The sequence below is a fragment of the Drosophila sechellia genome, chromosome 3R (assembly GCF_004382195.2).
Source record: "Drosophila sechellia strain sech25 chromosome 3R, ASM438219v1, whole genome shotgun sequence".
NCBI classification, from domain to species: domain Eukaryota; kingdom Metazoa; phylum Arthropoda; class Insecta; order Diptera; family Drosophilidae; genus Drosophila; species Drosophila sechellia.
The window spans coordinates 13,466,862-13,480,716 of record NC_045952.1 but is presented as its reverse complement, the minus strand read 5'-3'; the positions used below and the strand labels follow the sequence as shown (position 1 = coordinate 13,480,716).

Below are 13,855 nucleotides of genomic sequence, written 5' to 3'. Positions count from 1 at the left end.
CTATCGATGTATTGACGAATTGTTATCGACATTACATACCCGCCATCAAGTTCGGTGTGTGTCTCTGCTAAGTTGGGAGTGTGTACTAGCTATTTAACAGTAATTTGAAATTCGAAACGGGGACTTCCCGAAAAGGTAATAAGCAGTAGTATTAACGTCTTGCTATATAAGTTCAAGTATGTATATTTAAATTTCCTAGAGTACAAATTGTTTTAGCTAATAGCACTTCTTATTGCACCAATCCCAGATACATCCGTCCATTGCATTGCAACCAAATTCTCCAGGATAAATGCCACAAAAGTCCTCGGTATTCATGAAGGCACAGCTTCCGTTGGGACAGTAGTAACTGTAGCATCCCGGTGAGCACTTCTCCCGCTGGTGATCCTTGCATCCGGAGCAATCCAAAACGTCTGTGGAAACACAAGATTGTATTAATGATCTTGAAACACATTTTTTATCCTAATCTCTTCGATAAGTTCGTTAAGCAGATATACAATGTAAATAATATAAGAAACGATTTGAAGACTCACCGCTCTCCTTGCAATCCGGCGTGCTGCACGCCACAAGTGGAGGATTGGGCGGCATGACCACTCGTTTCGTGTTTTCGTCATATACGACCTTCGGTGGCTTGAGATATACCACCGGGGCCGTGCAGACTCTGGAATCGCAGAACTTCTTTTCCTTGCTGGAGCACACCCAGTTGGGGGAATAGTTGATACAGATGCGAGGGCTCTTTACAAAACAGCATTGCGGTGGAGGATGACGGCCCGGAAAGACTTCATTGGCCACCGACTGTTCCGTAGATGTCCTCAAGCTGGGGTACATCCAGGGACGTCTGGTTGTTGTTGTGGCTACGATGTTATCTATACTGTAGTCATAGCTTTTGTCGTTATCGGGATCATAGGGTGCGGATGTAATGTACTCCACACGATTTATATTTTCGCTGGTCACCGAGTACTTGTGCTCATTGTGGATCACATTGTCAATCTCAAGGATAGTGGTGATAAAGCCCGGTTGTTGGCAGCGTTTTTGATACCACACGGTTCCCGCTGGGCATGCCAATGAAATGCAACGCCCAGCCTTATATTCACCCTCCGAACAGACGATTTTTCTGCATTGCGAGTCGAAGTAAATCGATCCCGGTGGACAGCGAGTCTGTTCTGCAATGGCGGGAGGCGCAGTGGTTGTTGTTGTTGTGGTAGTGGGCTCTGTTGTTGTTGTTGTGATAGTGGGCTCTGTTGTTGTTGATGTGGTAGTGGGCTCTGTTGTTGTTGTTGTGGTAGTGGGCTCTGTTGTTGTTGTTGTGGTAGTGGGCTCTGTTGTTGTTGTTGTTGTGGTAGTGGGCTCTGTTGTTGTTGTTGTTGTGGTAGTGGGCTCTGTTGTTGTTGTTGTCGTAGTAGTAGTGGTCGTCGATTCAAACGGGCAAGGCTCAGGATTCGTACGATAGCATAGTTCATCAATGCTAAGAAAGTATCCTAAACAAAATGACAACGCAAAAAAATACCAAAAAAATCTCACGATTTAAAGATTTATCAGTTTTTTTACTAAGTTACCAGGCCCGCACGTTTTGTTAGTCTGTGGATAACATTTTCCATCCATTTTCAATTGATATCCTAATGAACGACAAAACCAAAAATAATATAATAATAATTGTTTTTATGTAAAAAACATTGTTTTTTCATATACTTTTTTTAAAATAATCAGTAAAAGCATTGATTAGTTCTATAAATAGTCATACACAGCTGCTGATTAAATTGGGCACCATTTCGTCATAATTATTTTTGGTACAGCGAGGTATTTTTTTCAGAGATTTCTTACCTGTTTGACAAACTAAAGAGCTTTGCCACACGCCGTTGACATCCTGATATCCCTGCGGAGATGTCGGCTTCTAAGGGAATATATTTGTATAAGAATCCTGAGAATAAACCACGTTGGGTTACCGCAGTGTTTTCTTGAGCTTTTCCGCAAGGCACAAGGGTGATCAGGCAGATAACCAGGGCCGATCTGAATGACTTCACAAGCATACTGTTTCTGTTGCTTGCTGATCCGGGAGCTGAGACACAGATTTGCGATCTACGGCGGTCCGCACTAAGCGAGAGACTAATCGTAGCGATGCTGAGCTCGCTGGGATGCCATTGGAAATCATAATTGGTGGCGCTGCGATAACCTTCTCCTCGTGCTCCAGATAACGGTATAGGTTGCTTGTGCTTGAGCTTCAGTCCTTCCTGATCCGTCACCGGTGAGCGGAATCAGTTCGAATCGAAATGTCTGACAGTGAAGTGGGTTCCCGGGTGCAACGGCTGCTGCTGCTAATCTGCCTTGGACTATTTCCCGCGACGGTTATCACCAATTATACACCCTGCCAAAATGGTAAGTTCGACGTAGAAGCGTTTATCCGTCAGTCCACTGATGACATCATTCACATCTTAGGTCAGGTTAATGCTTATGGTGTTTGCAGCCCCATTATTTTGAATATATATAGTAACCTGTGCGGAGGTCAAACGGGGATTCAATGCAATCCTTCCAATCCTGTAACTACTGTTGTTCCTGGTACTCCCGGTTGCCCTAACACTCCTCAATATCCAACAGTGGTTCCGAATAATCCTTCCAATCCTGTAACTACTGTTGTACCTGGTACTCCTGGTTGCCCCAACACTCCTCAATATCCTACAGTGGTTCCGAATAATCCATCTAATCCCAATGTAAATGTTGTTCCTGGTACTCCCGGTTGCCCCAACACTCCTCAATATCCTACAGTGGTTCCAGATAAGCCACTGTGTCCCAATACACCAACAACTCCAGCTTGTCCCAATGCCAATGGTCCAAGTTCCTGTAACTCGAACGGCACATCTTCGTATCCCAATGCTTCTTCCCCAACTTCTCCACGAACTACCACTCTCCCAAGTGTTACTGAGCAACCAGCGCCTGCACCTCAAGCAAATCCAACACCACCACCTCAATCGAGCCCAGTCCCCGTCCCAGTCATTACGCCACCACCGGATCCCATTATCCGGTGTCCGGAGGGAACAATTTTGGTGAAAGGTGCTTGCCGTCTACTTTTCTGCGGGGGAAATAGCTTGTACATCGAAGGACGCTGCATTCAGGCCCGCTGTCCTGCTGGATATGTGTGGACGGGTATCCGGTGCTCGAAGCCTCAGCCATTGGAGCTCGGTAACATCCAAATAGAGAACACTGTCCACCAGCTCCCAGGAACTCTGCCCCACCTGATCAGCAACAATGTTAACCACGTCATGGTAAACGCCTCCATCACAATCCCAGAACAAGCCTCCGAAGAGGAAGAGGAACAGGTGGAAGTGGTGGCGCCACCACAGCCACCCTCAAGCCCCTGCTGCAACGTATTCGCTCCGCGGGTCTGCGCCACCCAGGCGGGTCAAGACGGATACAAGTGCTTCAGCAGGAGTCAGCAGCAGTGCGGTTCCGTCTGCAGTGCCAGGAAGATGATGCTCGCTCCGGTCGCAGTAACCAGCTGGACTCAGTCCAACAGCCAGATGGTGGCCATGCCTCCCAACTGGGCGGCTCAGGCCTGTCAGTCCAATAATGGGATTTGCCAGCAGCCCCAGAGTGAGTTCGGTAAAGATAGTTGTTACATGCCTAAAGTCCAATTTCATCGTATTTTGTCCACTTTAGACTTCTACGACTGCAGTGGCTGTGCTATGGGTCACCTTTCGACCTGCTCCTCGTACTGCTACTCCTACAAATGCAGCACCCACAACTGCGCATATTACGACCAGGCCCAATACTGCTCCCAATATGCAGGTCAAATCGGATGCCAGGCGGAGGATGGTTGGATTCAGACCGCCTAACACTCGCCAAGCGCAAATTGTAGAAAACGTGCTCATCATTATGCAATCAAGACCACACCAAAAAAAAAAAAAACAATTAATAAAGAAAGACAAATTATAATAATCTTTTTTATAATACTTCAGAGCCCCTCACAATTCCGTTCAACCTTAAAGTGTTGTTGGGATATAGAGCGTCATTTCCGAATATTCAAGTCAACACAATTCTGAGCTTTAAATTGTGGAAAGCGGATGTGTCTATAATTTTGGTTAATGTTTTAGACAATAATTATTTGTGTACAAATTATAATAGCATTAATGTTATCTCCAAATATCGACTGATGATCACAAATTAAATGATTAGATTAGATTACCCTACGTGCTTCAGCAGAGCTTAGCTCTTTTCTTGAAAGCTCCGATACTCCAACATAAGGGCGTATACTTCCAATTATACGGTTGATGATGAATGGGATTCTTGGGTTATCCGTTGGCCTTGGTGATCTTGTAGTGTCGTCTATCGTTGGATAGACTAGTTGGTGTTGATTGTAGTGTCGATTTGTTCTCTCATATATTTCTTGTCTAAATATTTATGCCCACTAGTGTATTTAACCATTGATTTCCAAATTGAGTAAAAGCTTCGCTAGTAATCAATTCTTTGATAGTGTTATCTAACCTTATCTTCGAAGGTAGGTTCCAGGTGCCGTGATGGTGACGGTGCCATAGCCTCCACTCAACCACTGCAGTTGACACTGCATTTTGCGCATAGCCGGTCGTCCCAGAAATTTGAAGAGCCAAACAGTTGATAATGGCACATTCAATGGTGAGTTACCGGGATCAGGAAAGTCCAGGAATTTGCAAGTATTGATAGTATTTTTCGCCCAAAAATCAGCAAAAAAATTCATACTTTAATCTAATCATGGGTGCAGAAAAATGTCAAATAAATGTATTATGGTTTTCATCAGCGATGAGTAATTTCTTCCACCTATTAGCTCAATTAAAAAAAGGGAAAAAACACAAATGCAAACAAATTAATTGAGTTTTTAATTATTTTCGCAGCTGAAACTGGGGCTGACATGTGGAATAATCCACCTGCTGACCTTTGGAGTCAACGCCGAGGATCAGCTGAAAAACAACACGATAGTGATACATACTCCTCTCCAGAACTACGATCAACCCAATCTCCAGGACTACGAAGAATGCCAGGAGAACAGGGACAATTGCATCAATGTTTGCGATGGCAAACAGTCGTGCGAGGACGAGTGTCCTGTGTGCCCGGACCTGTACGTCAAGCCAGTGATGGTTCAGGGCATTAACGACACGGATATAGTGGCACCACCCCAAGCACCTATTAATACGACCAACATTATTCGCCTGACCAACGATATCAACAATATAATCGAACACCAAATCCAAAACCGCAATGATGTCAATGTCCAGGTGAGGCAGAATGTCTCGCAGGTGGGAGGACGTTTTGGACTGGGCTACACTGACAAGGGATCCTGTTGTTATGTGGTGCGTTTCACTCGGGAGTGTAAGAATGAGGCTGGACGCGACTGCAGAGAGAGAAGCCGTCTGCGGGTCTGTGGCGAAAAGTGTCAGGCCAGAGTGATGTTGGCCAAAAGAGTGGTGCAGTGTGAAGACGATGACTCCGACAGGTGTCACGAAACCATCGAATATGTGCCACGGCGGAGGAGAGCCCTCCATCGGAAGACACCCGAAGCTACACGGTGTCATTACACTGGCAACAGTTGGCCCTACTTCAATTGCGGACAGAATCCAGGCCAAAATAGTGATTTTGCCCAGCCGACGAGGCCTAAGACCTCTATCTGCGAGCACTGCCTCAATTATCCCTATGGATACATTCTGCAATATGGTCTGCCCGCCCAGTGTGCCGGTTGCTTCCAGAGATACGGAGCTCCCCTCATGTATAATCCTCCTTGGATGTACAATCCATATTATGTGGCATATCCACCCTTTAACAATGTACCGGCCATACAGAACAATAATAATGGCAACAGAGATGACACCAGTGTAGATAAAGCCATTGCAGATGAAGAGGCCGATGGATGGCATTTATGTGACGACATCGAAAAATGCCAAGACGCGCTGGACAAAGGCTCGCAGAACAACGGGTCACCTGAACATCTGGAACAGCCACCAGTCAATGATGGGGACGGGGACGACGACTACAACGTTGCAGTCCAGCGAAGGAGACGCCGTCAAAGCCGTACCCACTTTGTGAGATCAGCCTACAGCAAACGCAATCGCAAGAACAACTGATCAATTCCAGATGAAACCACAAGCTCTCGAGATTGTTTCTGATTAACCAAAACTAAGGTGTCTTCATATAACTACTACATTTCTCTACATATTTTACTGAATAAAAGTGTTTTTGCTAACCAAATGAAATCATGTTTTCCCTTTTTACGAAATAATACAAATGCTATCGAATCCAAAGTGTTGACGGAATGTTAAATGTATAAATTTCTAACTGAAATACATATATATATATACTTTGAATATGCTTTCATTTCATACACTATGTACATAGGTCCGATAAATGAGTGTACTTTAAATAACGATTTATTTGATACGAAGGGTATGAAGCTGGGCGGGAGACCTCGTTCTCCTTATGGACTAAACAACGTTTAATAAAATCTGGACTCGTCCTGCTCGAATGCTTACGCTTGCGATCTGGGCATACATAATATTAATAATTTGATTAGATGTGAAAACATTTGTTCTGGCATTTCAATTGCAGGTAGATAGTTTCGAAGGCATCCGGGCGAGAGTTTAGCCCGCATCTCGATGAACATTGGTGGAACAAGACAACTGGAACTTATGGTAATATTGCGCGTGTGTTGATTTTAATTGGTTTGTTCGCTACAAATATAAGCGCCTTCCATTTGGCAGAGAACTCTACTTAATCCCCAATTCCTTGAGTTCGGTCTCCTCATCCACGGAGTCCTCGTCATCCGAACCGTGAACCGATGGAGCTGGAGTGGTGTGCCCTGGTGATAAAAATTTTAATAGACAATGCATTGCATTTATCGTTTCTATAGTATCAGCAACATCGCTCATTAGTTAAATATTTTCATTTTCGCCTTGAAGGTATATGCATTCTAATTCGGTTGCTAAAAACATTAGTTGTCTATTAGGCTTTATCAGTAAATATAATAGAATTACACTCAAGAGCAAATCTTAAGTTGCAGCTTGCTTTTGGACCTGGTTATTTATTTAACATGATTTATTTAAACGTTTATTATTACTTGATGAGAATCGTGAAAGTAGAATGTCCAGCAGCTGTTTTATTCGAGACTAAAATCTTTTGAATCCAAAGTACATCAAAAGTATTTAAAAATGCATTTACATTGAAATGTGTTGAGTAGACTTGAACTAAATATTTAACTTTCTAGCGATCTGCGTCTTCTTCCTGCCACTTACGCGATGAAGTAGGACTGGGAGGTTCGCTGTGCGGTCGCGAGAAGATCAAGTTGTTCTTCGATCCATAAAGAGACAATTCATCCACATAGTCTGGGTAAACAGCTTGCAGGGCCTTAACCCTGGCCTGTCTGTAGTACTGCAAATGAAAGTGTCATGGGTTAATAATTGAATTTAATAAAGTAAAAGCATTGGTCGCTTCCGCGACCTTTGACGTAAGTGAACCCAATGAATACTAACAATGCCCAGGGTGCGCCAGTCCAGAAGATCGCTCAACCGCTCCGTGCGATTACGCTGGATAATGCGCTGGCGGCGGTTCAGCCTGGAGAACTCCATCATAAAGCTGGACAGCTGCTGAACGCTGTTCTCCAAGCCGATATAGCGGCGATCCACGATGTAGATACCGTAGGACTTTGGATCACTGATGTGCTCCTCCATGAAGCAGCCAAAGCCGGACAGATTGGTGGTTACGCTCGGGATACCCATCACCGTACACTCGGCGGGAGTGTAACCCCAGGGCTCGTAGTATGAGGGGAAGACACCCAAGTGGCAGCCACGGACAAATTCTTCGTAGTCGATTCCAAACAGAGGATTTGTGGATGTGAGGAACTCCGGATGGAAGACCATCTTGACACGATCGTGGCGCGAGTTGAACAGATGGCAACGACGGATTGAGGATAGCACCGGATCATTCCAGTCATCAGCCACATTGTGCGTGGTAACAGGCGGCATCGAATCGCGCTGCATGGCGAACATGCAACGCTTGATCTTGACCAGGTCATCCTTCTGAAGCAGATCATCGGCATTGGGTATGTTGCCCTGCAGGCAAGTGTCGAACATCCGCTTGCCCACGGCCTGCTGGACGTTGTTGATCGTATCGCGCAACTGCTTGATAACGGCATGTCCTCGCAGCGAGTCCACGTTGAAGTTGTTGGTCTTGGTGGGGAAGATGAGGAAGGCCACCACCGTGGTGTCCGGCTTCTCGTGCTTGAGCATCGCGTTCAAGCGAGCCAGTGCCTCGATGAAGATGTCGGCTCCCTTGTTGCCAAACTCGTAGCGACCGGCGATGAAGAAGTACAGGGTCTTATCTAAATCAAAGTCAATGTGGCTGTAGGGATAGAGAATATAATTGGATATTATTTATTACTATAGAACTTAATACAGTTTGATCATGAATTGATTATCGCCGAATGTATTTGTATCTAACCTATAAATCATTAGAATTCTTTTTTAGATGTTAGGTTCCATGCTCATATTAAAATACTATAGACTTCAAATCATGCATGTAGATTATAGAGAGACATGTTTCTATCGATTAACCTTTATTCAAGGGTGTAGAATATTGAAAACATTTCCGCATAACATTTTCTTTAGATAATACTATCTCTCCTGCATCGTAAAATGAACTCAGAATCGGTTAATTGTCATTGTCAATTAGCTAATAACTAATTATTTACTCTAATATCGGATATTGAAGATTTGGTGAGCAGGAGTTCTGCATTGTCTACTTACCCGTAAAAGTGACCCCGCACGAATTCGTTGATCTTCTCCTTGGCAACGGCGTGCAAGTTCTGGAACTCGTGGATGGCCGAGAACTTCTTCACGTTCAGTCCATTGGGCGTGATGATGTCCGGTTTGCGCTTGAGTAGATGCTCCGCCTCGTAGCCCGTAATATCGGAGACGGTGGTGAACACATGAGCCAAGTGAGTGGCACCTCGCTCCAGGCAATAGCGATGGTAGATTTGGCGCTTGCCCGCCTCCTCGTCCACGGCGAACTTGTCCAGATTGTTGTAGAAATCGGTGTTGCCGGCGCACAAGTAACGACCCAACAATGTGGCGTGGGTAGTGAACACAGTGGCGATCTCCACCAGACGAGTACGTAGGACAATGAGTCCCACGCCAGCTTGCCATTCGTGGAAGTGGGCGACAATCCTCGGAGCGCTCAGTTCGTTGTTTTGCGAATAAGTCACGGCAAAGTTGCGGAACTCCTCCAGGAACTCGGCAATCATAAAGCCAAGGATAATGGCATCGTTCGTCTCGATATCCAAATGAGGTATTCCAATATGGCACTTCTCCCACATCTCCGATTTGAACTGATCCAGCTTCCAGGCGGCTGATCCAATATCGAAAAGGATTAATTGAGGATTTCCGTCCACCAGCCAGCGACCGGTGTGGATTTTATAGCCTCGCGAGCGCAATGAATTGACAGCGTCTAGTAGGGGGTTTCCCCTGGGGAACTCCATCTCCTCCATCTCGGTGCGGGCACAGTGCTCCTTGTAGGGACCCATCATACACAACTGCTCGCCCATCTCCTCGGTGGAGACATATGCCTTCGACCGGATCACCGTGTAAATACCGCCCACCTTGTTGGCCACCTCCCATGCCACCTCGAAGTTCCAGCGGTTCTCCCGGGAAGCGATATCACCCCGATCGAAATAATCCTTAAGGTCCGCCCCGGACTCCACTCTCGAAAAGCGACGATTCATCTGGAACGACGGTTGCAATAGTAGAAATTAGTTTTTGTATAATCTCTGCCTTTGTGCTGCCCTAAGTTGATCCCCACCCTCAGGGCGTAAGAGGTGGACTCGTTGTCCTCGAAACGGTAGGACTGCTGTCTGCGCATCTCTTTAATATGTTGGAAACGGGATGCTATAATCAAGACGCCGCTGATCTATAGCTGTACCTCTCCGTTGAGGCTCTCGTCGCGGACTGATAGTGTCAACTAAATTTAGCCACCGGCTTGACCCACATTACAAGCAGAGCTTCCTTATCGCTTACACTTGTATATTAAGACAAAACTTATATTTCATACAAAAAGCTATTAATTCAAATAAATATTTTATCTTAAAGGATTCTACATTTGAGGTAACGAGTATTTCAAGTTAGTTATGTCCAAAAAATCAAACTTGTACGTTTTTAAGTTATGATCGGTGAAAATAAGAGTGTGGTTTCCATTAAACCTGTATGAAGATCGCCTGATTTCTCGCCGTGCATCGACCGCGCTTGATGTTGGCGCTGTTTGTATTGGTATTCATTGTCATCACGCCGGCATTTGTTGCATCACCACGCAGCGAGATGCGATCGATCCGCTATCAGGCGAGTGCAGTTGCATCGCTGCAGTTTATGGACTGATAACCGGTGCTATGCGACATCGCCCATGTCCCTGACAGTCGGTCTTTTATGTACGTGCCATATTCTATAGCTATAGATGAGGCGTCTATAAGCCAAAGGTCTATTTTCGGATGTCGGAAATGTTTAGTTCAGTTTCATTAGTGAGCAAAGATGAGTTTGCCAATTTTCCCGCTCTATATGTACGAGTATACATGAAAATTTGGCAAATGTTTTTCAATTGTCAACGTCACAAATTGAGAGGAAAAATGCTAAAGGCGTCAGTTTTTCCTATAGCACTGACGACTTAGAATTTGTCTTCTACTTATTTAGTTTTCAGGTTTATCCATCTAATCGCATTCGAAGTTTAAAGGGGTTGTCTTAATTGAAGACTGTCCAGAATGACCTTGGCCTTAAAATGATATTAAATATCTTAAATGTGTTGATATAATGAAATACGGGCTATAATCTCTTGACATAACTTTCTCTACGGCTTTGTGTTAATCGTATATCACTTATCTGGATTTGTACCTAATAATTCACCTTTTATTATAGGACTCTCTTTGTACTTCCGTACCTTGTACTTCCAAAGTTCGCGTTATTTAATTATATTAAACATAAACTGAGGACTAAACTTTTTCAGGACTATATCCACTTTATCCGCCGCTAGGGGGCGTGATATCTTAACTATCACTCGATTGCACTTGTCTCCTTCGCACTTCTCACTCACAATTATGTTTAAAAGCAATTAACGAAGGAATGCGAGCAAAAGTAAAAGTGAGAAAAACCTCTTGGCACGATTACTAACAGTTGAAGAATTCGACTTCTTGCACTTGATAATTTATTTATTTGATTGCGAAGGAGGAGGTGAAAATGAAGTGCTATCTCACTCGCACCCGTACATACGCGCTGCTGCAATGCAACTCCGAAATTAAAAACAACAACAACAGCAGCAACAACAACACAGCGGCAAGACCTCAAGTGTACGTGTGTGTTTGTGGCAGGCAGAGATATTTTTTTTCATTGCCAGCTAAAAGTCAAATAAAGGTCAGTGGCGGCTTGCTGCTGAGCGAGAGCGAGAGCACTAAAAATTGTTCACCATTATTGGTATTATTCTTGCGCCCCATTTTGTTATTGTTTGTTCATGTTTTTTGTTGTACGCATTGTTGTTGCCATATTCAACCCGCTTAACAAGTTTTAAAAACTTGATAATTTTGGTTTTGTTGCACTGTGTAGTGGGCGAAAGAGAGGGAGAGAGAGGACGCCAGGAATTTGTATTTTCTTTTTCATGCGGCCGGCGCATTGATAAGGCTAATAACGCTTATCACCGCCTTTTTGTTTATGTTTCGCGTTTGTCACTTTTCCAGCAGGTAGTGCTATAAAGTCTGATAACGTTTGTTTCCACAGCATTCGCTTGGCGCCAATTACGAAATGCAACAAAAACTGCAAGCCGCTGATAACGTTGTTTGCTTGAAAGTGCATCAATCGGTGTGTGAAAGTAATTTTAAGTTTGGCACGCGCACGGCTATATATTATATATATAGTCCCCCGATCTCGGAAATACAATCACCTTGGGGCCACCGCAGTCGATGTTGTTGCCCACACGAAACAAAACGAATAACTGAAAAAGAATTCGAAAACAAAAAGAAAATCCATGGGCAGCCGGGAGAGTTCTTGTTCCTGTTGTTGTTGTATTGGCGAGTGGGAGTTTGCGCAGAGAGAAATGCGGAGGGAAATTTATATTTTTCTGTCTGGGCACACTGCCACTGTGTTCGCCTGTGCCCAGTGTGGCAACCCTGGGCTTTGACTTGCCAAAAACTGGCAGTCTTAACATAGCAATTTTAAACGATGCCCCTGTCACAATGGTCGACGTCATAGAGCAGATGTTGGTGCCTGTGTCGTCGGCAATAATTGCCAAAAGCATAGTGTTGTCATCTTCCTTGAAAAGTGACAGGATTCTGTTCAAATTCAAATATTATCAAAATTTAATTTAAAAAGAATAATAATATATATATAATTTGATTTACAATATTTTTAAGCTCTCAGGTCAACTAAAGCACACTTTTTAAAAATGCGCGCCCACTTTTTTGAAATAACGTAAGCAAGTAACGTAAGCAGCATTGCCAGCTATAAAAAAACTGTTCATACTTCGCCACAGAGCGGGAATTTTAAAGTTTAGTCTGGAACCTTTTTATTGAAGTATCGCAGTTCGTTATCCATACAATTACATCGGAAGATTTTGAGTTGTCATTTAAAATGGAAATATTACATCTGTTTAAATGTTTACTAACAAATAAATAATTCATATTATTATTTATTTCATTCATTCTTTCTTAGACGCATTTTATCTTTGTTTCTGTTGCATATTTGGTTGCCATCTTAGCTTGATACAAATCCGATTGGACATTTAATTGTCCATCGTCAACGCTCACCTGGAATTTTCTTCAGTTTTCGCATAAAAAGCCATATTTCACAGAAATTTAAACAGTTTGTCGTAACCTTGCTCTATAAACAATTTAATGTCCGCTCACTTAACCTCAATTAAAACTGGAAGATGGACACGCAACTTTCCTGTCGCCTTTTAATTCCCATTCTTCCATTTCGAGCTTGCGTTTTTATGTTTATTAATTGAAAAGTGTGAAGAACAGGCAATCATTTACAAATAGAAAGATGGAGATGGCGCAGGATAACTGGGTCAATTGAGTAACCGCAAATATTTCAATATCAGTAGCGCATTCTTTTCTTTAAAGAGTACAAAAAATTAAAAAAAAAGAACATTTTTATTAATGTTGAATTACCCCGTCGCCAGGTGGCGCTGTAGCTTCAATTGACTTTCTCAGCGGTTCACAAGGTCAAAGGACATTAATATTATTATTTGTGTCATCGTCTGCTTTCAATGTCTTTGAAGCGACTTGCTCTTTGTGTCCTTCATAAACATCCATTGATAACAGGCACAATGCCACAAGGACAATATGAAAGTGCCGACTTTTATGTTTATGACATATCCTTGCCATTTAACTGTAAATCATTTTGGCTTGCATTTGGCTCACTTGTTTCACCCCCCTTTCAGCCCTCATCCGCCGATTTTAGTTAGTTTTGCAATTTCCTGCAGCGACAATTGTCACCAGGATTCACATTCACACTTACACTTACACTTCATAGTCGTAATGGTCACACTCATGACTGCCTTATCTCTGTGGCCAGGGAATACGAACATTTTTCGGGGTATTCGTGGGTCAAGGACAATGCTGAATGCTACATTTTGGCCCCTTGCCCAAATAAATAAATGTACGCTGTGAATTTTTAATTAAGCAAAGGTTTTTGAATTTCTGCAACTAACGTTCTTATCTTACAGCAATTCATGAAATTTAAATTTTTTAAAGACCACTACAAATTACTTTTAATCTTATCATAATTCAGACTTAAGTGATCCCAACAAAGAAAAAAATGAAATGGCATGGGAATTCGAAAATAAACGGGAATTATCGAGGCCAAACGCCTTGACC

General features: G+C 43.4%; 4 protein-coding genes across 7 annotated transcripts; 2 read left to right on the top strand and 2 right to left on the bottom strand.

Moving 5' to 3' along the window:
* Positions 1–151: 151 nt before the first annotated feature.
* On the bottom strand, positions 152–2,097 carry LOC6606323 (mucin-2). Its single transcript, XM_002031092.2, has 5 exons — positions 1,941–2,097; positions 1,819–1,888; positions 1,554–1,613; positions 531–1,475; positions 152–410 (listed from the first exon to the last, which is right to left on the bottom strand). The coding sequence occupies exons 1-5, from the start codon at positions 2,022–2,024 to the stop codon at positions 217–219; spliced, it is 1,353 nt and encodes a 450-aa protein (XP_002031128.1). The 5' UTR covers positions 2,025–2,097; the 3' UTR covers positions 152–216.
* A 135-nt stretch (positions 2,098–2,232) lies between these two features.
* Positions 2,233–3,921, top strand: LOC6606322 (cell wall adhesin EAP1). 2 transcript variants are annotated; one of them, XM_032720551.1, is made up of 3 exons: positions 2,233–2,370; positions 2,431–3,582; positions 3,649–3,921. In XM_032720551.1, exons 1-3 carry the CDS (start codon positions 2,265–2,267, stop codon positions 3,822–3,824), a joined length of 1,434 nt encoding a protein of 477 aa, XP_032576442.1. In that variant the 5' UTR covers positions 2,233–2,264; the 3' UTR covers positions 3,825–3,921. The 2 variants fall into 2 exon arrangements, with proteins under 2 accessions (XP_032576442.1, XP_032576441.1); XM_032720550.1 differs by having other exon boundaries at positions 2,431–3,591.
* Positions 3,922–4,513: 592 nt separating this feature from the next.
* LOC6606321 lies at positions 4,514–6,212 on the top strand. The gene is made up of 2 exons (XM_002031090.2): positions 4,514–4,620; positions 4,857–6,212. Exons 1-2 carry the CDS (start codon positions 4,606–4,608, stop codon positions 6,078–6,080), a joined length of 1,239 nt encoding a protein of 412 aa, XP_002031126.1. The 5' UTR covers positions 4,514–4,605; the 3' UTR covers positions 6,081–6,212.
* Positions 6,213–6,361: 149 nt separating this feature from the next.
* Positions 6,362–12,016, bottom strand: LOC6606320 (glycogen [starch] synthase). Of its 3 annotated transcripts, none has more exons than XM_032720548.1 (5): positions 11,920–12,016; positions 8,754–9,727; positions 7,482–8,349; positions 7,245–7,380; positions 6,362–6,811 (listed from the first exon to the last, which is right to left on the bottom strand). In XM_032720548.1, the coding sequence occupies exons 2-5, from the start codon at positions 9,725–9,727 to the stop codon at positions 6,720–6,722; spliced, it is 2,070 nt and encodes a 689-aa protein (XP_032576439.1). In that variant the 5' UTR covers positions 11,920–12,016; the 3' UTR covers positions 6,362–6,719. The 3 variants fall into 3 exon arrangements, with proteins under 3 accessions (XP_032576439.1, XP_032576440.1, XP_002031125.1); XM_032720549.1 differs by lacking the exon at positions 11,920–12,016 and adding an exon at positions 10,893–10,912; XM_002031089.2 differs by lacking the exon at positions 11,920–12,016 and adding an exon at positions 9,805–9,897.
* Positions 12,017–13,855: the final 1,839 nt, after the last annotated feature.

Bases quoted from the DNA above. Each gene is read 5' to 3' on its own strand.
- LOC6606320 (XM_002031089.2), bottom strand. From the start codon at position 9,864: ATGCGCAGACAGCAGTCCTACCGTTTCGAGGACAACGAGTCCACCTCT. The intron at 8,350-8,753 runs GTAAGTAGACAA...CTATCCCTACAG, and splicing joins GTGCGGGGTCACTTTTACGG to CCACATTGACTTTGATTTAG. The intron at 6,812-7,244 runs GTAAGTGGCAGG...TTTTATCACCAG, and splicing joins TCCCAGTCCTACTTCATCGC to GGCACACCACTCCAGCTCCA.
- LOC6606322 (XM_032720550.1), top strand. From the start codon at position 2,265: ATGTCTGACAGTGAAGTGGGTTCCCGGGTGCAACGGCTGCTGCTGCTA. The intron at 2,371-2,430 runs GTAAGTTCGACG...TTCACATCTTAG, and splicing joins TTATACACCCTGCCAAAATG to GTCAGGTTAATGCTTATGGT. The intron at 3,592-3,648 runs GTAAAGATAGTT...TGTCCACTTTAG, and splicing joins GCAGCCCCAGAGTGAGTTCG to ACTTCTACGACTGCAGTGGC.
- LOC6606323 (XM_002031092.2), bottom strand. From the start codon at position 2,024: ATGCTTGTGAAGTCATTCAGATCGGCCCTGGTTATCTGCCTGATCACC. The intron at 1,614-1,818 runs GTAAGAAATCTC...GTCGTTCATTAG, and splicing joins CTCTTTAGTTTGTCAAACAG to GATATCAATTGAAAATGGAT. The intron at 1,476-1,553 runs GTAACTTAGTAA...CATTTTGTTTAG, and splicing joins TAACAAAACGTGCGGGCCTG to GATACTTTCTTAGCATTGAT.